This window comes from Netta rufina (assembly GCF_964035555.1).
Source record: "Netta rufina genome assembly, chromosome: 4".
NCBI lineage: Eukaryota > Metazoa > Chordata > Aves > Anseriformes > Anatidae > Netta > Netta rufina.
The window spans coordinates 64,994,177-65,019,341 of NC_140127.1; the positions used below are offsets into that span (position 1 = coordinate 64,994,177).

Sequence of the window (25,165 nt, forward strand, 5' to 3'; positions counted from 1 at the left end):
TAGTGCAGTTGCCACAGCCACTACACCTCCAGCTGTGTAACTATGACAGGAGAAGTACACAGGCCACAAGATATTCTCTCTACCTTCTGCAGCCACTGGGCAGGACTGCAGCAGCACACAATCTTGAATCAAATGCTCCCAAACAGATGTTCAAATTATTTTCAAGACGTTCTTTTAATGAAAGGTACCTCCTGGAAGCCTGTAACTCCTTACTGAGCTAACACTGAGACTCCATGAGTTACAAGGCTGGTGTAGATGCTGCTGACAGAAACACGGTGGAGTTTTCCAAACAGCAACTGGTATCCAGAATCAATGCATTTGTTCAGAATTTCACTCAATTGCTCCTATCCTAGAAAACAAACAGTACCTTGTCCTCCCAGCCCTGGTCACAAATTTTCAGAAAACAGCTATCATTCTCTCCTACTTAATTAGGAAAATAAGCCTCCCCCCTCCCCCCCCCCCTTTGGCAAACCACAGAGCAATACAGATGTCACTGTGTCATTCAGCACTGCACATAAATATCCACAGATTGGCACTGGTAGACAATGCTACCATGAACTCCATAAATTCCAGCCATCTTTGCCCTAAAATTCCAGCTCACATCTCAAATTTGGTCATCTTTCTTCAGGATTTCCTTGGATTTCTTTTTTCATTACAGATAAATTTTAATCAATCCTTCAATTTTTATTAAAGTACTTATTAATCTGTCCTTTAAAAAAAAAAAAAGTTTGAAGTTTTCTTTTTCTTGAAGCACACTCATATGTATCACAAAAAAGAGCACAGTTCCTAACTGACCACATCTCACTAGGAGAGCCTAAAGCATCTGACCAAGCAAAAGAATGTCCACAAAGGTCCATAGCATCTTGGCACAGGATCCATTAAAGTGCAGATCAAATTCAATTCTGATTTGTAAGCTAGGTTTTTATGGAGTGCAGAGGATGAGACAGGTATCTCTATGTTTACAGCAAGATGACACTGGAAGAAGATACATATTCTGTATCACCTTTTTATTTTTACTTGCATACATCATACTGTGTTTGCAGTATTTTGTCCCTGCTTCAGTGTCTGAGTTCAACTACTCTGCTACAAGATAACAGTGACACTCTCAAAAGCAATTTCCATGGGTCTTAATTTCTCATGTGCTCAAGAGAAAAGAATTAAATGGGTTAAATAGTTATTGTGGGTTTTGGTGGATTGTTACCTTGTTTGCTCCCCTTGCACAGAGATGTTACAAATACATACGTCCATATTATCTGTATTACAGAGTATTCAAAAGTCTCAGGCAGGATTGGGGCGTACAAACACAAGAATGCATTTCCTGCCCTTGAGAACTCACAGCGTTGGTTGATCCTACAATGAGTTGCATGCAAGCAAACACTTGAACCCTTACAAATGCCATAGTAACACTGCAGACTACTATGAACTAAATAAATATATAAATCAACATTCTTCAAATACACTCCTATATGGGTGCTAACTAACAAACTGAGTCACCAACAAAGTTGGCTGGACTTAAACTGCCAGCCTAGAGATGAATGGATGGAAATGGGTGCAAACTTAACCCTCCCTGAAACCTGGGAAGACAAGTGACAAATTTATTCCTATAACTACAGTAATACTAAATGATGCCATACTTGGAGCCCATGATAACTACATGGTATATCAATGAAACCAGCTGCAGAGCCTGAAACCTGAGTAATGAGCTTTCAGATCGGATAGCTTTGGTTCTTTGGTCTTCCTTTTGCTTACGGACTCCAGTGCCTTAGCATTGAGATTATAAGGAATTTCCTTCTGCTGTGTCTCAATCATTTATGTTTAGAAGTCCAATGCTGACACATGAAACATTGCTAAGTACACCAAATAAACACTTGCTTTTGAACAATCTAACATTACATAGCTACTTCCAGAAGACCACACACTACCTGATGTCTCCACACCAGCTTCAAACCTGTGATGGAAATGCTTTTTTACAGCCACCTCCAGCAGACCAGGCACATGTGAAGCCCATTCCAGATCACTGGCATATAAATACAGATCTCTATTATCTTCATAGACAGAAAACAAAGTTTTAGCAAGGAGTTTTCCCACCTGTGGCCATGCACAGTCCACACATTATTCAATGTGAACCTGAACAGTTACTTATCCCTTCTTTGCAACTTCTGCCTCTGACACTTGACACAAAATTCTAGGCATGTCCCTCCAATTCTCTTGTTATCTAGTGGTCTGGAAGAAAAACTAGTTTGTGAATTGAACATGAAGCCTTTGAGCCAACTCACTGTGGTTCAGTGGTTCAGTCAAGACATTGATATACATTCTCCAAGGACTGGTTTATTTCGCTGTGCTCCCAGTCCTTGGACTTAATCAGTAAGGCTGTAAAATCATTAGGATATAACTGGAGTTAAAGAAAAGATGATAAAATTGAAGCTCTTGAAATAGCACCCTGTAGCTATGAACATAATGCTGATGTCTTTTCTCATGTGACCAGTCCTCCTGGAGTCAACAGAATTGCTTATACAGTTGACTCCAGGATAAAGGTTATAAGGATTATCTTATTTATTTATGCTCTGGGTAATACCGTGTTTTACAAGCACACTCCTTTACATCACCATTATTCAAGATAAATGCATACAAATATCAGGCTCTGTATTAATTAGAATTTGAAGGTAACACATGAAGAAACAGAAAGACAAATGCAGTATGAATAAAATGCAATGTGAGAAAATTATCTCCTTTTCCACACCTCTGTGTTTGTACTGATGATGATTTGACTGTATTTTTGTACTTGAATTTAAAATACAGTCTACTATAAAAAAGATTTAATGGTGATAAGTTGTATAGTTATCTTCAAAGGTCTGTGTGGCCTGGTGGTAGGTTTGAGCTGAATTCTGGACTTGGTCTACAAAAGAGAGTGGGAGGCCAGCCTGCCTCACTAGGGCTTTGGCAGTGACAGTGAGAAGACTGCAATCTGCACTGCATTTGAAAGAGCTGAATAATAAATTCCACAGTGATTTATTAGCACCATAAAAACACTAAATAAGCTGACTTATTAGCAAATATGCCTAATATTATACTACCTAATGCCACTGATTGTCATGACAAGGATCCTGAAGCTCTTCTTTCATTTAAACTGAATTTATGGATCAGTCATAAACTACTTTGCAACAGGATGCCACTGCTGATTTTGATTATGAACCAAATCCTATATCACTTGTACCATGACAAAAAAAAAAAAAAAAAAAAAAAAAAAAAAAAATTGCTTTAGCTGTACATGGAATGAACAATACTCTGAAACCTACCTAGGCAGGAAAATTAAATTCTTATGAATTAACTTCTTAACTTCTATCTTGTGGAAACAGTATTAATGCTAAATTTGAATTGTAGTATGCTCTCCTGTTATCCTACCTGTTTACAAACAACCGTACAAGCAGAGTTAAACAGACCTGCAGGCTTCAACTACAAAAGATAATGAAGTTGTTACAAATCCTCCACAAAGCATCTGAAGCTGCAGAAGTGATTCGCCATAGCCTAACAGCCTTGTAAAGCTTTTGTTCCCATTTTCTGTATTACATTTGTATATTTAAGAGATTTAAATTTGACTGAAAACAGAATAATACTCACAGTGTCTGAAGTATGTAGCACTTAAATAAATCCAGGAATGTACATGAAAGTTCATTTGTCACGCATATAAGCACCCATTATTTTTATTCTGAAAACTCCTATCAGTCATATTACTTCTCTCATTATCTATCACATATCTTCTGTTTTAGATGACAACAATACTGCAACTGCAACACATACCCAATACTTTCATATAGCGTAGGATGTTGCATGTCTAACTTTAGATAGACAGATTTCATTAGTTGAAAAATAATCTAAAAAAGAGCATTAGTTTACCAGCTTAATGGGTGCTAATATCTAAATTACACGGTAATTATGAAAAGAGAAAATGTTAAGATATGGCTTTACAACAGAAACCTAATAGTTAATTTAGATACTGGAAACCAACATTCACTTTCTTATCAATTTTTGGTGCATTTCAAAGCATGCCTCCTGGTCTAGTGCTCTAGAGCCCCCCTCGCATACACGGCTGCCATCAGTAACCGTTCTTCTGCATCACATTTACAACCAGACTGCATTCAGTTATTCGCATGCTACTTCATAGACGTGTACATAAAGCATTGACAAAACCTCTGAAAACAAAACAGTGCAAAAAGAAAAAGAAAAAAAATATAAGGGTGCCATCCAACCACAAAGAAATACCAAAATGTGACAGCAGTCAAGCAGAATAATGCAACCTCAATGAATCCAGCCCATGTTGTTTTACCATACATGAAGTGATTATCTGTTAAAGACTGGTGGATCATTCAAGACACGGGGGCAGTCTCCGTCCAACAGCCTGTCCTGCAAGAACCACTGCCTGGCAGCAATAACTGCGTGGACAGAGACTCATCCACCCACTCACCTCCAGAAGTGACCTCTTCAGAACTGGGTTGAGGAACATTGGCAGGACAATGTGGGGAAGCTTGCATTGCTGCTGCCCTTGCTATACCTCTCCTGTGGAGAAATAGAGGACTTAATTTCCAGTGCTGTCAGCCAGCACGTTCCACATTACAAGTGAAGAAAAAGAGAAACTAATACATTTTGGGGTGTAGTGAAGAACCCCCATTTCCTACTGAAACATTTGGGTTACTTTCACATCTTCTGTGGAGCTCCATTTGTCTGCTTGGACTGCAAGCTGGATTCTTTGGTTCATGAGTTGATGTTGCTCTTGCCAGTTACCTAGACAGCAAGCTGGGATGTGACCATTAAGAATCAACTTTACTAGATACACAGCCTAAATAAAATAAAATAAATAAGGAAATCATGTTTAGATTAATCTCTCAACCCAAACGTGAACAAGTATGTGTCATTGGTAACTCTGTCCCCTCTCCCTCCCTTTCAAAATGGCAAGTTTCTTAGTCTGTTCTTCACGTTTCCTTTACAGAGACCATAAGAGAGAAGCAGTTCTTTTCCTTTTCACGTCCCATTCATTCCGTATATGCATTTTATTTAATTCCACATTAATCTAAATATGGTTACCACAAAAACAAGCCCTAAATAAGACAACTATTAAAGAAGAAAAAAAAAAAAGTAAAACCTTCCACTATCCTCGTTTTTTTCAGCTTAGACAAGTTTTCAGCCACCAGTTTTCAGTGTGACACATACAAATGATTTCTATCTAACAAAACGCAATCCGTTAGAGAGAAGAAGAGACAAAACAACCCTGTCCAAAGTATATGAATAAATCATTCTTTTGAGTGTGGTGATGAATGCAATGTTTTATAATTTCAAAAACAATTCTCTGAAGCCTTACTAAAACAAGTATGTTTGCTTCCAAAAGTGATCTCTGCGTATCTTTCAGCAGTACCACGATGATTTTTGTTGGAGAAAATACTGTCAAGCTTACACACAGAGGTGTGGAAGCTTAAGACCAACCTTTTTTTTCCTGGTAGGAGTGTGCAATACATACTGATGCTCACAGACAGGCACAATTTCCCATAATTAATTAGAAACATATCAGCCTTCATTGCATTTGCTTAACTTCGGTCAACAGCAATGTTGATCTTGCAAGTGAATTGAGAGACAAGACAAAGCCCATAAATGTGCACTTTATATATGCTTCAGAGCTGCTGAAAAGCATGGGAAGCAAGCCAAGAAAATGATGATAAAAATATGGCAGAGAAACTTTGCTAGAAAAAAAAAAATGTATCAATGTTTATTGAGTCAATTACTTAAACTCAATCTTTCTGCTAGGTGTATGCTAAAGGGTGAGCGTAGAGATAAATAGGATTTTTTATTTCTTATTTGCACAAAACAAATTTATATATTGCTCACTTCCTGAGCAAAGAGACCAAACAGAACATTTTCCTCGTTTTCATGTCTTTATTTGCTAAAACTCTACACTGTTTTTTCTTCCTGAAGCTCCAAATTTCCAACATAATAAGGAACTAAACAGCTCAACTCTGACTATCTACTGCAATGGACTATGACGACCCATGGACTACGATTATAAGCAGAATCTGGTCAGGATGAGGTATCTCCAAGAAAAATAATAACAATTGTTCACATATATAGTGCCATATTTTATATATCCAATGTTTAACTGTTAAGGTTAGACATAGTAAGTTGGCTCAAAACCACAGGACAATGATTAATAGTGTCCTGAGCACTACAGGTGGGTGTTCTGTTCACCTTGCAGGTTGCTACTTCATGGGAAGTGTCAGCCAAGGCTGTCATTAAAACTTATTATACCAAAATACATATGACTGAACTATATTTTCAATATTTCAGAAGTTCTAACACAGGTGATAAAATGTAACTAGATAAGATTACTATGATCACAAAGAATTGTCCACAATGGTAAACAGTTAAGCAAGCACAGCTCTGCCTAGACTAGTCATTGGAACAGGCTGCCCAGGGAAGTGGTGGAGTCACCATCCCTGGAAGTCATCAAAAGACGTTTAGATGCAGAGCTTAGGGATATGGTTTAGTGGGGACTGCTAGCGTTAGGTCAGAGGTTGGACTCGATGATCTTGAGGTCTCTTCCAACCTAGAAATTCTGTGATTCTGTGATTCTGTGAAATATTAGAAATGGGGAAAAAATGTTTTGAGGAAAAATTATAGTTTTGCTCCCGAGACAAATGAGACAGTGCCCTGGTGTCAGTTAGGATAGAGTTAATTTTCCTCCTAGTAGCAATTCTTCTAACAGGAATTTTTGTAAAGCTGTCCCTTTTCTTCACGTGAAAAATACTAAGGAAATCCAAAAGAAAGAGCTAACATCACTGGGGAACACTGATGACCTTAGGTTTCACACACGACCTAAACCTCTCTCAAAATACCAAAAAGCTGCCCAAAAAAGACCGTGATAAATGGATAATCTACATATTCCAGTAACAATGCATGGATATCACCAATTATTTTCTCTCCAGGCATAGAAAAGAACTCAAACACTCCAAAATATTTGGGGATAGTTTCTAATAATCCATCCTTCCCCAAAGCTTTTACTGCCTTTATCCTACCTCAAATGCAATATTATTTCATAATTTGAAGGTAACCTACATTTGCTTTAAAAATGATTCTTAAGCAATCAAGAACAAGCACCTTGTATGTTAAATGCTTCAAAGAGCCGTTCCTTTGCTTACATCCTCTGGATTTCCTTCCCACAACTTAACTATTGTTCTTAAACCTGCCCTGCAGTCTATGTTGACCTATGTATCTCAAGCACTTCAAGAGGCACTTTAATCATATGGGATAATTCTTAAACATATGACAATTTTAAGTGTCTGGGGAAGTAGTTCATGGAATGAAAAAGAAAGCAATTTCCCCACTGAAGACTGATGTATGTTCCAGAGATTAGTCCAATTAAAACTGAAAGCTCTTTCATGACAGAAAGCACATGTTATTTTTAGGATGAACTCACATCCTGCTACCCTACCCAGGCTGGAATTTTCCCTCTACTTCTGGCTGGAATATTAGGTAGAATCTATTGTGTGCATAAGGACTGTAATATAGCCCCTGGACCTGGTGCTCAGATCTACCAGAGATTTTCCTGTGGGACCTATGGGGATCACAGTTTTTCTCTTTTTTTTTTCCTCTCTTTTTTTTTTTTTTTTTTTCTTCATTTGAGAACTGAAGAAAACCTACCTTTCAATCTTCATTACTGGAAAAAAAGAAATGATGAGAGGCCCTTTGTGCAGATCTTTAGATGAACAAATTTATGTATCTATGGCTGGATGAGTGGATTTCTCACCTCCACTCCTTACCCAGTGACAACACTTAGAAGGTGCTTGAACATTTCCTCTTTCATTTCCTGCACAATGTGAAAGGACAGGACTGCTGCAAATTATAGTCCCACTTAAGTCTCACAAGCCAACAAGGCAGCTGAAGGAAAATGAGCCTGACAGTTTGTGCCTACAGCTGAATCAGATTAGTCGTCATCACTGGTTGGGAGCCCATACTTATGTTCCAGCATCCAAAACTGAGTTGCTGGTACCTGAGCTTTAATGGACAATCTCTGCAGAAAAAGAAGTAATGACGGTTTCAATATCATATATGCTATGACTTTGCCAAGAACCTATGAAGTGTTTTTTTATATATATATACAATCTAAAAAGAACATTGATTTACTTGAAGTGCACTGCACACCAAATGCAATTCCTCCTTGTTGCTATTTGAAGTATTAAATTAAAATGTCAACTTTCTGACTAAGAAAAAAAATCAACGAGTCTGCCATGAAGCAAACGTGTCTATGGCTCTCTGGTGTATTTCAAATAATATTGTCAGCTGGAGGTAGCCAAAACCTTATAGTGATTCATGAAAAAAAACATACAGAAAATTCACTTTGGTGCCATCCAAACTTGGTGTATATTCTCCGTGCACTGCAGTCTGCAAGACATTGCAGATGAACATATGTTGCGATATAACTAACGATACAAAATCCCTGCTTCACCTCTCAGTTACAAACCAAGGGAAAACAAGAAATGGCTCTAAAGCTGCAAAAAAACAGCACCTGTGAAGAATCTAGATGGACCCTGAGAAACCTGATGAGGTTCAGCAAAGGGGAAGTAAAAAATTCTACACTGGGGTCAGAAGAGCTCCAAATGTCAGGATGGGCTGGAGAAAGTGCAGTGCAGAAACCCATCTGGAAAGGCTCTGGGGTCATCCTGCATGCTAGGTGGAATAAGGCAATGGCAGGCTCACATCAGCAAGACACAAGTTGGGCTAGCACAAGGAGGAATGTGACCAGCAGAAGATTGGCCACAGGTCACTCCCTACTCATGTTTTTAAGACACTAAACTCCCTGGTGTTCTGTGGAAAAATAGGTAATTTTTACAAAATTCCTTTGCTAAGCCTCTGCTCCTTGCTTGTCTGAGATTTTAAAGGGAAACTAACATGTTTTGAGTAGCCACAGCACAGTGAGAATCTATAGCAAGACTGCTAAGCAAATAAATGGCTGTTCCAAAGGGCTGGATGACCATGCCCCACTCTGTGTCACTAGCAACCCCCAAAATGCACTAAGACATGATGTGTGCACCAAGAAATGTGCTCCAAAGACCCCGAGCTAGAACGGGTGACTTTTTTCTTCCCTTCAGCTTACTGGATTTGACCACAAGACCTGATGCACTGCCACAATTGACTGAACCGGGTTATGCTAAAGGTAACCACTGCTTGTAAAATTGATTAATTGAAGTGACTAATTCTACATCTGGCAAGTGATTTTTTTATTTTTATTTTTTCCCCAGCAATGCACCTGTTATAGTTTTTCAGCCATCACCTATTCCTTGATAGTGGGTTCATTTTTGAGATTATTACCTTAACCAACAAAAGCTCTCTGGAATGCTCCTACCAGGGATCATCACCTACAGGGATGCTCCAGGTTGAGAATTTGCCCACTTGTTCTGCACACACACAAAGTGTCATTTTGTTACTACCATAACAGGTTTTTTTTGGAAACTGTAAAAGCATAACAAAGGGGGACAATATGAACCTTACAAATCTGCACAAGCCCAGAAGTAAGCAGATCAAGGGGAAGAACTACTATTTTGATAAGACATGTATGTTTCTTAAACTTCTGATACAGATAACCCTGAAAACCATCTGTTACAAAGACATTTATTTAAGGGCTGAAACTATGTTACTGACATTCATGAAATATCCTGTAATTTTTTTTCAGAGATTTAATTATACCTTTTGTGCTCCTCACCTATTAAGAGATCTTCTGGTAGCATTAATTTGAATTTTATCGCCACATAAATTAGTACAACTTAGACACATTTATCAGCCCTTTAAATAACAAACTGATGATGTGTCCAGGCAGTATATACTTGAAAAGAAGAAAAAGACATACAATTAAAATCTGAACTACAATTACTTTGCATTTCAAAAAGTTAAAAAGTAGCCTGAAGCAACATTATCTCAAAGAGAAAATCTGGACAGTAGCTTTGCTTCAAGAAAAATCTATGAGATATATAACAGAAAACAATAAGCAGAAGGGATAGATCATACACAAGGAAGACGAAAAAAGTCAAAGAAAAGGAAATGGGTTCATACCCAGATTATTTAAAATTTGTGTACACTAAGCTCTAAGGAAACTTACAGAGACAGTATTAAGGTCACAGTATGGAACAGGATAATTTTAATAGTACATTAAATTTATACATATATTATACTTTTTCACAAGCAATTACTTTAACTCTTCTCACACTGAGTTGGAAAAAATCTGTAAAAAAAATACTGTTGCAGCATCAAGTGTTATACACTATATATCCACTACACATATAATGTAATACTGAAGACAAAAATTCGTAAGTGTACAAAGCGATTAGAAAAAAAATAGATGTAGAGATTAAAACCAGGACTCTCAAAAGACAAAACTGTGCTTGTATATACAGACATATTTTTAGGGACTTACAATGTGTACATACAATACAGCTATGCACCATGATCCAGTGTCACCAGAGCCCATGGCAGGTTCTAAATAGAGTCATTGGATACCAAGTCACAAGTACATAAAGGCTGTAACAACCTGTCAGGATTTTAATGAATAAATGGTTGTTGCTTGAAGGAAACACAGGTCTGTTTCCTAACAAAAATGAGTACAGTGTTTCCGTTTAAAACAGACAAACAAAAATCAGAGTAGAAAAAATTACATTTTAATTAAAAATAAAAGTTCTTCAAGCAAGTTTCATTACTTCCAGTCACTTCCAATTCTATGTCTTCTTTTGAAAGTGGTAAACTTTAAAAAGGAACCACCACTAGCCTTTACCTCATGATAGCAGGGTAAAATCCTGACACCGCTGCAAAGACAAGCACATTGGAACTACCCTACCTAGCTGGGACTTCACCCAAGGAGCCTGCCAGACCTTCCAAAGTCAGAAATACCTTTTCAGCGGAACAGTGAAGGAGTAGGGGCTCTTGAAATTTCAGTGAGCCTCCTTTGCACCTGTGGTTCACATGCAGACTAATGAACCCCTCCAAGGCCAAGATGATTTTGAGTCATTGCTGTGTCCTTTAATGACAAATAAGAATGGAAGAATGGCACAGGGTCTTACTCTCACATGATTCAATGGTTGTAAATACAGAGAACAGAAAGAATAGCAAACGCAGAGTGCTAAATGAGTTACTGTTCTAATATTTTTTTTTCTTTTAAATAAAGATTTCTGTAGCTTGAAGCCTAACAAGTACTGTAGATAGAAGCCAAGCATCACCACAGTCAAGTCAAGTGGCAAATGGAAAGAGAACTGTAGTCAAGGAAGGAATGCCTGTATTTTTGTCTGCTTATTTCTTTCCTCAGCATTGCTGGGATCTACATATTCCTGACTTCTCCTGGAGTCTGAGCAGGGAGTATTATTTCCAGGAAAAGACATGTTGAGAATTTAAAGCTTTGGGGCCCTGGTAGAACAGAGATGGAACAGTTGCCTTCTGGCAGGAATTAAAGCTGATATGGAAATTTCACAAAGGGAATTAAAAGATGGTCTGGATACTGGCCAAAAGTAGATCAAAGAAACTTTAGCAGCATGAAGACACATACCAGAAGCACATGAAAGGCAACTTGAAGGCAGACCATTAGGTTTAAGAAAGTATCTGTTGTTTGGACAGAAGTCTGCATGAACCAGGGAAAATGTAAGTTATTCTTCTGAAATATTTAGTTCCAAAATATCCGTACTGTCTTGTGTAATTTCCAGTCTTGACCACATGTCAGACATCTAGTCAAAGAGATGCATTTTAGATTCTGCCCTAATTTTGAACTCCAAGACTTGATCAGCATGCCCTTCTTCTTCCTCTTCAAGTGTCATATGTTACTGGAGCTGAGATTCAGGTTCAGGAAAACTCCAGCTACCTGAGAGTTAAAACATATTAAATACAGAGAAGCTATACCTCATTTATTACATCACATTTATTGTGGTAAATCCATGATATAGGCACAAGTAGTTGTGCCTAGGAAGTCTCTCTAGCTGAGACTTTCCAAAATCAGAGGTAGGAAGAAATTCACCTCAACTAGAAACAAGTGACAGAAGAAAGAAAATTGGAAAGATGGCATGGGGCACAGAGAGAGATAGGCAGCTTTAAAGCTGGTAGGCTTGGTTACTTCTAATAGGCCAACCATGGCAGCGCTGAACTCATCAATGGGTATTTGTAACATTATTAAAGACTCGGTTCTAGAACCGAGGGTTATTAAGGGTTAAACAAAGTGATTGTCATGTTTCCAATGCTGTCAGAGGGCCAGGAGCAGCAGCTCTGGATGCACCCCAAGGCTGGCATACTCAGCACCTCAGTGACTCTGCTGGGGGGGAGAGGAGCAGCGAGGGGAGCCCAGCCAGGGCCTGCATGCCTGTCCGGGTATTCACCTCAAAGCCAAAGCATTTCTGTTTTAGTGTTTACTCTGCATTTGGTTTGTCTGCAATGCAGAACGCCTCTCCTCTCTGAAACGAGCTCATAAAACTTTCAAAACCATTTTCTTCCCCTCACCTTTCATACAAAGGCCGCAGACAGCAGGGGAGGCCAGAGCAGGTCTTCAGTGAGAGTCCTCGTGTAACCACAGAGCTGGGCCCTGAGCAAGCAGTCATTTTACTAAAACAAAACATCAAAAGCGGATAGTTTTTTTAAGTGGCTAGCTTCAAAAGAAGAAATGGACCATCCGTGGATATGATCTGTGTAGCCCCAGAGCTGAAATGAGGTGCTCTGGGAATTCTGAATTGGATAAAAGCTTCAGGGAACTGTTGGATTATTGCTTTTAAAAGCTATTAGGATGAATAGGCGCTTTGCCTGCTCTCTGTTTCTGCCCTATGTGCTACAATAGCACTGTCAATAAACTCTAAGCATCCTCCCATCAGTAAAAACTGCTTTTGAAAAATAAAATGGAAACACTTAGAGAAAATCTTCCTGCACTCCCACAGAAGGTTTCTCAGTGAGATACAGAAAAAAAGAATAGGAAAAACAAACAAACAAAAAAGACTCTTTATACAAATTCATAAGAACCACCACTTATAGGCTAAATAAACAAGACTTCCCAAATGCCTGGTCCAAGAAGGACAAGGCAGCTGGTGGAGCTACTATTTTTACGTGAAACAGTGCTCAGGAGTGCTGGAAATTTGCTGCACAGTGCCAGGTTCCCCCCATGACAGCAGGTCCTTGCCAAAATGTTTAGGGATCTCATTTTGTCACATGGAGTCAAATCTTACCTATCTACGTTTTTCACATTTCAGATAGAAGGTGTTACCAGTATTTATCTGGCACATCTTGTCTTTCAGTCTTTCAATTCCCAGGGAGAATTCACTTACACAATAACAACTTAAATTTTGGAGTCACAATTTCTAGACTGCATTGTAAAACTGCAAAAGGCAAAGAAAATGAATTCTTTCATTGCCCAGTTTTGAAAACATACCAGAGTAGGTTCCTTTACTTATCCTTCAAATTCAACTATTTGGATGTGATTATTGTGATAGAGCGTATGTTTCAGACATCCTCTGTTACCAAGTTGGTAACTCAAATACTGACCCCATTAACATAAGATGTGGATATTTCAAAGAATGTAAAACTACTAAATTAGTATTTTCTCTTAAGTTATTCTAATTCTGTCAAGCTGCAGAATGAAACACTTTAGAAATGGCCAGAAGATGAATACTTTAGAAAAAAAAAATCAGATTTAAAAAAGACAGTTAAATTTGTCAGAGTTAGCTCTCAAGCTAAGAGCATTTTTAACATATAAATTTACATTTTAACCATGGAAAAATTTAGATAACTTTTTCTATTTAGTCTTAATACTTCAAAAGTGTTTGAAGTTACTGGATGCATTACTGTCTTGAACAATAAAGATCCACAAATGTATAAATTCATGCACAAACAAATTTATGAATAGAGATTTCTGGAACAGAGATGTCTTAGCAAGAGGAACACAAAGAGCTTGGAAATATTTGCAACATTTCAGGAAAGGAATCTTGGCCAAACTGGGTATTTTTTTTTAAATAAAACTACATAAATTCAATCGCTAACAATAATATGCCAACCATACAGATTGAATTTGGTCATTAAAATGTGAAACAAAGGAAGAGCTTCCTGTGCTAACCTCGATATAACTACATCTATCAAGTCCCATCTGTAATAACCAGGCTGATGTTTGCTCTGTGGGGTCTGAATCACTAATTCCTCCAATTTACACCAGCTCCTTGGCTTTCAAGAACAAAAATCGTTTTCTGTCTAAATATACTTACATTTAACAATCAGAAATGAATCCCTGTGCAAACAAGCTCCATGTTGGCAATCATCTTTGTTAGTATTTATTAATAGAGCAGAAGCATTACAGTTTCCCACTATCAGATCTAACATGACTACTACCACTACCTGGGTACATCCAGGAACACTGTCAAATGTTTTTCCAATATACTTGTAGCTTCTATTTCCCCCTTTCCTTCTACTGTACACATATATTACAAAAGCCTTATAAAAAGATGTTTTTGATGAATTATTAGAGTAAGCATCACCACTTTACACCTTTTCAGTCTTTAAAGCACTGTCTGAAACACCAATGCTTCTGATGCACATTTAACAGCGGACACAGAGCAACAATGGGATGATTCCAGACAGCAACCTCGTCCCTGCACAAGTCAGCACTGCTCACAGCAACCTTTGCTCCCAGAGGGCAGGCATGATGTTTCCTTCTCTCTGGCAAGGGAGAAATTTAAAAACTAGCCAAGTTTGCTGGCACAGCTGGAGAGGTTATGGAACCTCCCTCTCTTGACACCTTCAAAAGCCACCTGGTCATGGTCCTGGGCAACCTGCTGCCGGTGGCCCTGCTTGAGCAGGAGTTGGACAGGATCACCTCCAGATCATCTCAGCCATTCTGTGTTTTTCTGAAGATGCTGGATTCAGATTGGTGGGCTAACCAGTGCCTCTTTCATTCCTGTCTCGTGACACTCCCCTGGCCACAGGGGAGGCTGTATCAGCAGTTTCCAAGGCAGAGTAGGAAAGGTGAGCAGCCTGTACTACAGCTTTCCCTGGAGAACAAAAAAATTGCCTCCAAAAACTGCATTCACAAGCAATTTCAAACCAAACCCCAAATGTAAAACATGTTGAAATTTATCTGAAATTGTGAAAAGGTAAAAGAAACATGTTCATTATTTCAACCTAACCAAAAATCTGGGGAATATAACGCAACAAATAACCAATTGTTTATACTCTGGATAAATCACATTCTGCTTTCATTTCTGCAAGCCAGTTCAAAATTTAAGCATAAACCTTCACTTGCATGTAGTTAAAACCTTGCAGCTAGTCAATCTTAGAAAGTGTAATACAATTCATCAATTAGCAATATTATTACTGCTTAGAGGTGCAACTTCTTAGTATCTGTTTTAATCTAGGGACTTTATAACATGCACATAGTGTCACAAATGCCTCTACTGCACATGACCCATTTTCTGAAATGCAAGGGGAAGCACAAACATGCACAACAATTAAGTGCATACCTAATCCTGAAAAGCAAAATCCGTGTTCAAGTAATCCACTTTTTCAGAGAATCTGTAGCTCATCATTACCACAGGGGAAGAGCAGAAATGCAAGGACACTGCTTCTTATACCCACTGTATAAAGAAAGCTTCATTCCAAACAAAGCAAGTCTCACTTCCCAGTTCAGCAAACACTGATGTACATAGCCTGAAATAGCCTGTAAATCACATGGGACGTGAAAGACATGCAGTGCCCTACATATAAGCTTTTACTGTCCTATCTCCCAATGCTGAATCTTGTAAGCAATCGTACTAATGCTTCTGGTTTCCCATGTCAAGCATAGCAGCTGGCAGGAATAGAGACATACCAGACAGTATGTACTAGCAGTCATCCACAGGACTTCTGAGCGTACATATATATGAGTGCACACCACATATACAAAATCATGCTTCATAATGCCGGGTATTCTTGGGTATTGGCTACCCAGAACTGTGGAGCAGATTTATACCTTATGAGGGTCCTACCCCAATCACACTTTCCTGAAGGGCAGTTAAATAGGATAAATAAACAACCAAATAAATCATATTTAACCATGTCTTTCTCAAGCAACAATGCGACAATCTAGAAAAAAGAAGTGTGTGTAATCAAGATCTGCAGGTCAAGCACTACACGCTATCCTTATCTCTAGCAATCATGTATTTGTCAGTTAACTATCAGAAATTACAAATGCCTAATGCTAAACTACAGGCCAAATTCCAAGTTTGTTTATTTGAAAAGAAAGGCCATTTGGCAGAGTAATGAAGTTGTATTTCATCAGAAATGGAAGATATCAAATGGAGCAGTGTCAAAGTTAACACGTAGCATGACGAGTCTTGTGTGCTACTTTGGCAGCCTGTTTTGCTCTGCTCTGGACACTCTGCTGGGCCTCTTTGTTTATTTTTTTTTTCCTAATTATTTTTATTAGTTGAATTTTTCTTTTTGTTGCATCACAACAGAGAAATAAACATTAATATGTTTATTGTTATCAGAAACTATTTATGAATCTAGGACATAAATAGCCTGATTTACAGCTTTAAGTATGAGAACACTGGAAAGGCTTTATTGAAGACCTTGTGCCAACTTCTACTATAAATGGAAACCTTCCAAGGTTAATAGAACATGAGGTTTTACTGACAGGATAAACGTCTAGAATTAAATTATTAAAATTTGCAGACTGGCTCACTGTTTGAGAACTATTTTTACTCTGTTTGAAATAAACCTTTAACAGCTTAGATTATGGATAAAGAATATGGATCTACTAAGAAAAAATAGGAGATGAACATTTTTTGCTTTTTTCTTTCTTCCTTTCTTTTTTTCTTTAAAGAAACCGAACTCTGATTATCTTCATTTTTTACTAGGAACTGGCCTGACAGACAGAAGATAGTGTGGCTGTCTTCACTGCAACCAATACAACGGCTTGCAGCATTAACCTCAGCCTTGTATAAATGGTCTTATTTTGCACAATCATCAACTACTTGCAATGCCTGGGCCACATAAACAACAAAACCACTACACACTGGAAGAATTAAGGTGACAATTAATTATGTTCTATTCAGACTTGAGCTGAACTAGAACTACAGGATAATAAAACAATTCTCAGTCCTTTTCTTACTTCTGTACTATGCTCTTAATTAAAACACACACAAATGCCACTGTATTACACATAGATGTTTCCATCATTATTTTACAAATAAGTAAGTGTGAAAGGCAAAGCACTGCTGTAGTTACTGATACAGATTGCAAATCCCATCATATTAAAAATTCACAAAAGCTACTGAACTATGTGACGTGCAGAAGGATTTATTAGAAATTGAGTCTCCTGATGTATATTTTTATTACTTGCATTTGCACAAGCCAAATACAGTCTGCTCTCATTTGCATTTAAGAAACAAAACTAAGAGGTCCAATAGCTCATCAACAGGAAAAATCCTGAGAAAATGAACTCTCTTACCTTATATAAGGCTGCTTTGCCAGGGTTTCATGTATTACTACTGGTAACAAATTGGGGAACTTTTGCCAGGGATCAATAACATAGGCCACGTTCATTGCTAAAGGCTTGTTCAGCCTGGGAACTACAGAAACGATTGATCATGAAAGTGCCTCAGTATGGCTAGAAGTACATTTAAATCCCTTTCTTGTTTAAAAAACAAAAATCCCCATACTAACTTCCCCTAATTCTCTGAGATAATTACCTACTCTACCATCCCAGCCAAAACAACTACACTGGGATCAGTCAGTTTTTTAGCCACTCAACCTTGTCTTCTCTTACCATATACTCCTCTGTACAAAGTCTCAGTAAGGAATACACCTTATAATCTGTACAAATAATAAAGAAATAAACTGTAATAATAAAGAAGTCTCAAAGATCCAAGTATCAACACAACGTAAGCAGTAATGATTGATTACCTTTTTATGGCTGTAATAAAAGATACTCAGTTCTTTTACTATTATAAAATATTCAGTGTTAGTGTACTGTGTTTCACATTTTAAACTGATGTAAGAATCACATCTATTATTCTCTAAACTCACTGTTTAAATATATGGTACAATGTTGAAATGTCTGTGGTCTGCGTAGAAAACAAAATATATAGCAAGGTAGTTTTCTTTCCATAACGATGCATATGCTAAATAAACTGCTCCTGCAGTGAATGATGACACTTACTCTACCTGCACGGTGTTGTTTAGTTTTACATTATTCAATGCTTTTGAATTGTCAGATTCAATTAGAAAGAAATCTGGCACAGATAGAGGAGAGAGGTCTTGCATAAATCAACACGTAATGCTGCATTTCATCTTTTACATACAGAGCACTGTTGACCTTCTGAACTTCAATTTCCAAGGTTTCTGTGTAGTTAAATATATTCTATATAGTAGCTATATGGTTAAATACACTATAAACATTTCTATTTCAAAGATGTCCCTAGTCTATATTTCTTTTTATATCATAAGTGCTTATGAATAAACTGCATATAGCCTAAATTGTTGCAAACAACCACCTTTTGTGCCATCAGGCACCTGTTGGCACCTGAGTCTGAGCAGCTGACGAACACCCTAAGCTGGTGCCCACGGCCTCTTCTGCACATCTGTGGTGGCTGCTGTGGAGATGGCTCAGCATGTAACCACTAGTCCAGATGCTTTTCTTTTGTTAATACAGCTTATTCACTTCCCCAGGACGTCTAACTTTACACAGCAACGACATATCGTTTTTATTTATTTATTGAGTGGGAGACCATCTATTGGCTATGTATGTGTGCAGAGAGCTAAAGTGGCCATCAATCCCCGAGGGCAACCCACCAAAACCAGCACATTAGAGATTTATGGCTTTGCAAGGGGAAGGATCTGCCACCCCGTTTAGTCACATCTGGTACCGTTTTACAAGGTACATGCGACACCAGTGAATAATTGTCATTTGGAGGCCTGACATTAAACGCAGCTCCAGAGCGAGTTAACTCCATGCCTTGTAAGCATGTCCTGCAGCACAGAGGCGTGAAGTGCTCTCCTAGGAGGCTCTAGCAGCGCCCTTCCTCCAAGAAACAGACTAAGAAACTCCAAACTCCCAGTCTAGAGTCAAAACTGTCCTAATCCTACCCCTGCAGATTTGGCAGATTAGGCAGCTAAATGCAGGTTGAAGGTGGCTTGCCTGAAAAAACTGCTGCCTCAACAATTTTGCTCATACTGGATGCAGCCTTAATGTCCCAGGCTTTGGACAGCACCGACTTGGGTTTCCTACACGCTGAAGCACGCATGCAGCTGCAGGCTGAAGCAGGTGAGCAAATGGTTCGGGCTTTGGCACAGGCCAATACACCAGCTGTGCTCTTGCCCTGCCTCCTTTGCTTTTTCCAGGTAAACTGTACAAATAAAGATTACAAAGTCAGTATATCATTTGGATGGAATACACTTTATTAACCCAAATCTTCAAGGCTACCCAAAACATTCACCTGAGTTGTGTTTCGAATAAAAGTAGAACCAAATCCTGCACAAAAAGACATAACTACAGTCTGTTTAGCAAGGGGCAAGGTTATGCTTTAATAAGTTTACCTCTGTTCATATTGACTTGAGGAAAAAGATAAAAAAAAAACACAACTGACTAGAAAAAGAATGAACAATTACTTCTAGGGTTGTTCTTAAACTTTCAAAATGAGTTTTGCAAAAAGATTATATATATATAATATACCTATATATATACCTATTATATATAGGTATATATGTAATATACGTATTATATATATACACACTGATTTTATATATATATAAATATTATATATATATATACACACACACTATATACACACACATCTATCAATATTTTACAACATAAATCTTGAATTGCTGGAGGTTAAGGCAGAAGGAGTTACCCCTTGCAGTTTTCTCCATAAGCCTGTTCCCAGCCATTCTCAGAAATAAGTGAACCAACTAGACTGATGGTGAGCCTGAGCCAGTAGAGCACCACCTGTTCTCTACATTCATCCAATATTCTCAGGTAGTCAGCTCTTATTCAAATTACATTTGAGATGCTTATGAAAGGCATGTTCATAAATAAATGTCTTCTAAGCATACAAGAATGGATAATTTCCCTTAACTTTGATTAATGAAGAACAGAGATACTAACTTCTCTAGTTAAGTGGAAAAAAAGACCCCTAAATCTGTTTTCATTATCCACAGAGGATTTTTCCTTCAAAATCATTACCAAAAAACTCTCTATAATAAACGTTTTACATGGTTATGATTCAATATGTTTTACACTGCACTGGTAATTCTCATTATTTTTCAAATATCACATTTGAGAGGGTTAATACACCATTAACACGATTAACTTTATAATAGAAGTTAAGCCATACGGAACCAATCTGCACCATTTGGCCTTATAAATGACTAGATACTGAAGGTCAGCTTCTGCCCCACTGCACCTGTGCACCTTCACCAGCTTTGCTAGAACTTGGAGGCATAGAACAAGGCAGGAGCCTGGCTCTCTCCAGAAACAGAGAGGACAAGCAACTTTTTATTTCTTCCCAAAAGGGACGATCCATGAAAAGGCAGGGGTGAATCGGTATGTTAGACATGTCTGCATACTACCTGCAGAGTGCCTTTGCCACCAGAGAAGCATTTCTCCAGATAAATTTGGGTTCATGGACATTAACCACGCTCATTAACACTGTTTCGTAAGGATGGTGAGTTTTGTTCATTATTTATCTGCCAATCATTATACCTGGTACAATGTACAATGACCATACCACACAACTGAAATCAGATCCTATATGGCTGATCCCAAGCTCTCGAGACAGCAAAGCATGTCAGTAATCTTGTTAATTTTAATGTTAAAATTAACATTAAAAGCAAAAGTAAAGCCAAGGTCAACCCTCAGACTGAAGGGTGCTCTCTGTCCCCAAAAGCACTCCATCACTTTCCCTCTTTTACGCCATCCCCCAACTCAGTGTCCACTATTTTCTCGCCACCTTCCCTAGCAGACTGCCTGCAAGCAAAGCCTGCATGTCTCCCATCCAGCCCACCTCCTTTGCCATGTTCCACTGCACCTCCCTGCTCTTCGCTGTTGCTCGGAAGGATTTCACTAACACCACACCTCCTGGGTAGCTGGGGTGCAAGAGGCAACACAGCTAAAGCAGAGCTCGGCAATGAATCACGAGCCTCAACAGACCTTGGAGGCCATCGAGCCCATCTTTTGCCCCTGGGGAGGATCGGCTAGCTCGATGTCACTTCTTACACACACACACGTAACCTGCTTTCAAAGACTGGCAGTGACAGAAACCCCACAAGCTCCCTAGGCGATATATCCCAGTGTTACACTACCTTTACATCAAGTTTAATCTCTTCTCACAGGTCACATTTTGTAGGCCTCAGGTCTCTCCTCCCTCTCTATGTCTCACCAGTTCTTTTTTGTGTTCACCACACAAATAACTCCAATTAAAGCAGTTTCCTCAAAAGAAAACACTCTTGAAAGTGATCATTGAAAAAAGCTTCTGCATAGTGCTGCTGAAATCAAACTTCTTTCTGTTGTGCAACTGTAGCATACTTTTAAGACTTCCAATGACAAAATGATTCAGATCCTGCTTGGTGTAAGTCCATTTATTTTGTTGTCGATATGCCCACGTAACAGGAGAAACAGGTCCAGGTACTCACTGCTGTCAATGGCTGTAATACCTATTGCCAGAAATAGTGCAACATTCACACACCATCGATCACATTGAGAAACTTTTGAGATTGAGAAAACAATTCAAGTTGCCTTGCATACCAAAGAGGTGAAATTCTCCTCTGTTCCAGCAAGCAGTCTGGCAGGAACACGCTAGGGTTGCTATCAAGAACATCACAAATCAGACTTGGCTCACAGATGTCCTACACCCTGTGCATTCCTACACCTATGGCTTTTTTTCTTTTTATTTTTTTTAGATCAATGAAGTAAAAAGAAGAGAAGAAATGAAGCAATACTCTAGTTAACCCACATCTTCTTGATTGTTGTTGGCTTTACTCTCCTCAGGGAACAGCCAGGAAAGAAGTGCATGTAAAGGTCAGAAACACCTCCTTCTGCTAGTAAATTTAGTCTGCTGCGTGGAGCAGCAGGGACAGAAGACAACACTTACCAAGATCTTAAACTCTGAAAGCAGAAGAGAAAATTGTAATTATTCACAGACAACAACATATCAGTAACTTTTCTACTACACTTGATGAAATGTATTTCTTTGTTTTCAACGGTGGATTACAAAAGCTAAAGAAAAACAAAAGACAGGCTTGGGTTTGGTCCAAATAAAATTATTTTCTGATATAGCAAAATAATGCATTACTGCCTGCCATATGGCATTGCTGTGTTCCTACGTGTACATTGCTGTTATATACACAGTACTAACATAATGATAGGAAAAATGCAAGGGCTTTGAAAGGACTTTAGGCCTCTGTAGGTGAGAAGTGTTAAAGGCTGTTTCATGGAGACAAATCATTAAATTAAATTTAAAAAAAAAAAAAAAAAAAAAGCAACAAAGCACATTTTAAGCACCAGTTTAACTTCCATATTCATTAAGCATTTTAAACAAAATGTATCAAAATTCAAATTTGTATAGAAATTCAAATTTGTGATAGTCATCTGAGCTGAATACCTGAAGTCACCCCCAGAAAATTTTCACAAATAAATCCATTCCTTCCTGATTTTCCTGGTGTTTGAAAAGGTGTGACAACCTCAGGTATAACAGACATGAAGAATTTTATTATAGCTGGCCAGCTGAGCACTCCCAAGAAACATGGCACTAGTCAGAGCTGAAGAACTGACACTACTTTAATAACCTTTGCTATTGACAGTTTCCTATATATCGTGTACCTCAAAATCAACATATTTTGCAATAACTCCTGATCCCTGGGAAAATACAGGATGACATTGACATTCAAGGTATATTTTGACCCGTTTCAGACAAGCCACTCTATGTGCAAGCATGGAAGAACATCCAGCCCTTCTGACCCAAACAAAAAGTGAGAACAGAAAGTGAGAAAATCTCACACTTCAGTCAGGAGTGTGCCCAAAAATACTGAAAATTGCCATCTACATCTTTAAAACACCCCCAGCATACAAAAGAGAAGACTGATTTGCAAAATCCACAAGGGATTCTTTTTCTCAGTTACAAAACTGACAGACTTGAAAGTCCAAATTTTCACATAGCCGCACATGCACATTAAATATACATCTGAACCTCAACACGTAGCAGGTACACTGCAGTAATTACACATTGCATTTTGCAGAAGCAAAGGTGTAAATTTATAAATTTAATAAAGAGAAGACAAAGTTTCTTCAAATGTTCTCACAGATGACAAGATCTCGAAACACAAAGCACCATTCAGACAAAAAGCATCAACCAAAAATTGAAAACAAATAAAAAAAATTCACAGAACCAGAGTGCAAAGGATGTCCTGGAGGCAAGATTATCAAACAATTACACCAGACAGGGGTACACAGCTTTCTCTATTTTCCTTCTGAAAAATCTGCTTTTGTATTCCAAATGGCAAAATTATCCTGCTCTTCTCCACATTCTAAAAAAATGCAAATCCCCAATAACCAAGGGCACCAGCTGATCAGATTTCGGGCTGCAGCATGGGAGTATTGAGTGACTGAGCGTTGATCAAATGACGACACAATCTGGAGACTGAGCCTCAAGTAGTGCTGGGTGACCCCAATGTTAAGTATGCTCATATTATATAAGCCTACATTGAAGTACTGATTCTGCTGCTGGAAAGTGGTGTTAAAACTCAGCACACGCAAATCCATTTGCCAAGTCAAGCACCTACAAATACATTTCTCCTGTGCAATCGATCCGTCTCAAAATGGCCTGCTCTTAAACCAACTTTTTGGCACGGAAAACAGGATCTGTACCCGACCCAACCATTTAGCTTGTCTCAAGGTAAAATCTCTCAGCATTTAATGTGTGTCACCTACTGGAAAAATCCTTTTTTATGTAATAAACCAGCAGCCATTGAATGACTTAAAATGAAGGTACATTTTCTTTTCTCTCATCCCTTGCACATGCACAGAGGATGGAAAGAAGGCAGCAGCATTTCAAAAGATTATGCATACACATCCCTTCTGAATTTATACAGTTCTCAAGGGAACAATCAACTCAGCAATGTCTGTGATGCTCAGGCTACAATTACCAAAATGAGATGCATAACCTTTATTACACCAACGAACAGTTAACTTTTCAGATTATTTCTTGTACTGCAGTGCTCTCAAATCTTTCATCTTTTTTAAGTAATCAGCTGCTTCCAGTCTTTCACACTGCAGCTCCTGTGCATTCAATGCCAGGTGCTGCACACCTCACTAGCACAAACTCAGCACAATGCAAGACCTTCCCTAGCCCATATAGTTTCATATATCACCATAGCATGACAGAATGCCTTTGGGATTGAGCAGATTCAAACACATCCTGTTGTTACATCACACAGAAAAATGCCTTGAAAGTCTGCTTTAAAAAAAAAAAAAAGAAAGAAAAAAAAAAACGGAGCAGCCTACATCTCCGAACATGACAGTGCATTCCTGGCAGAGAATATGCAATGCAAGAACAGAATAATGACAGTATTTCTGTTACCTTCAGTCACATAGTTGTGGTCTCGAAGAAAGCTGTGGTTAATTTTTCGTGTGTCCGTGTCCTCGCCCATTTACAGCAGGATTACTCAGCATGCCTATCCGCAGTGGACTGATAGCATCAGCAGAGGTCGTCACAAGAGCACCATCCATGCTGCCACTGCCTAGCAGAGGCGGAGAACACACTGGGCTACTGAGCACAGCATAATGAGAGCCAGTGATGCAGCACAGATTTGAGGGGTGAATAACGATCAAAAAAAATAAATAAAAAATAAGGAAAAAAAAAAAAAAGAAGTAACGGGAGGAAGACGGAGGGAGAAACGGCTCCAATGAATTAAGAATGCAGAAAGCCAGTAGGGAGCTTGCGTGAAGGGAATACAGGCACTTCTCCCGCAGTTAAAGAATAACCCAATTGTTTAGTCAGGTACTCCTTAAACAAGTGCCCACGCAGAGTCTCCTCCAAGCGCCTGCTGCTGGGGCTCCTGCCAGATGCTATGAAGTGGCAATCAGCGTACTGCAGCAAAAGCTGCCTGGAGAAGGTCTGTGCCTGCTGCTGCTGCTGCTGGTGCTGTC

At 38.6% G+C, this 25,165-nt stretch overlaps 1 protein-coding gene across 1 annotated transcript in view; it reads right to left on the reverse strand.

The window, feature by feature from the left end:
- PPP2R2C (protein phosphatase 2 regulatory subunit Bgamma) overlaps positions 1–24,666 on the reverse strand; it is a gene marked incomplete at both ends in the record, with an annotated part of 131,588 nt that extends 106,922 nt beyond the window's left edge. Inside the window, 1 exon segment of the mRNA XM_084285814.1 lies at positions 24,597–24,666. Within this exon segment, the coding sequence (XP_084141940.1) occupies positions 24,597–24,666 (70 nt within the window).
- Positions 24,667–25,165: the final 499 nt, after the last annotated feature.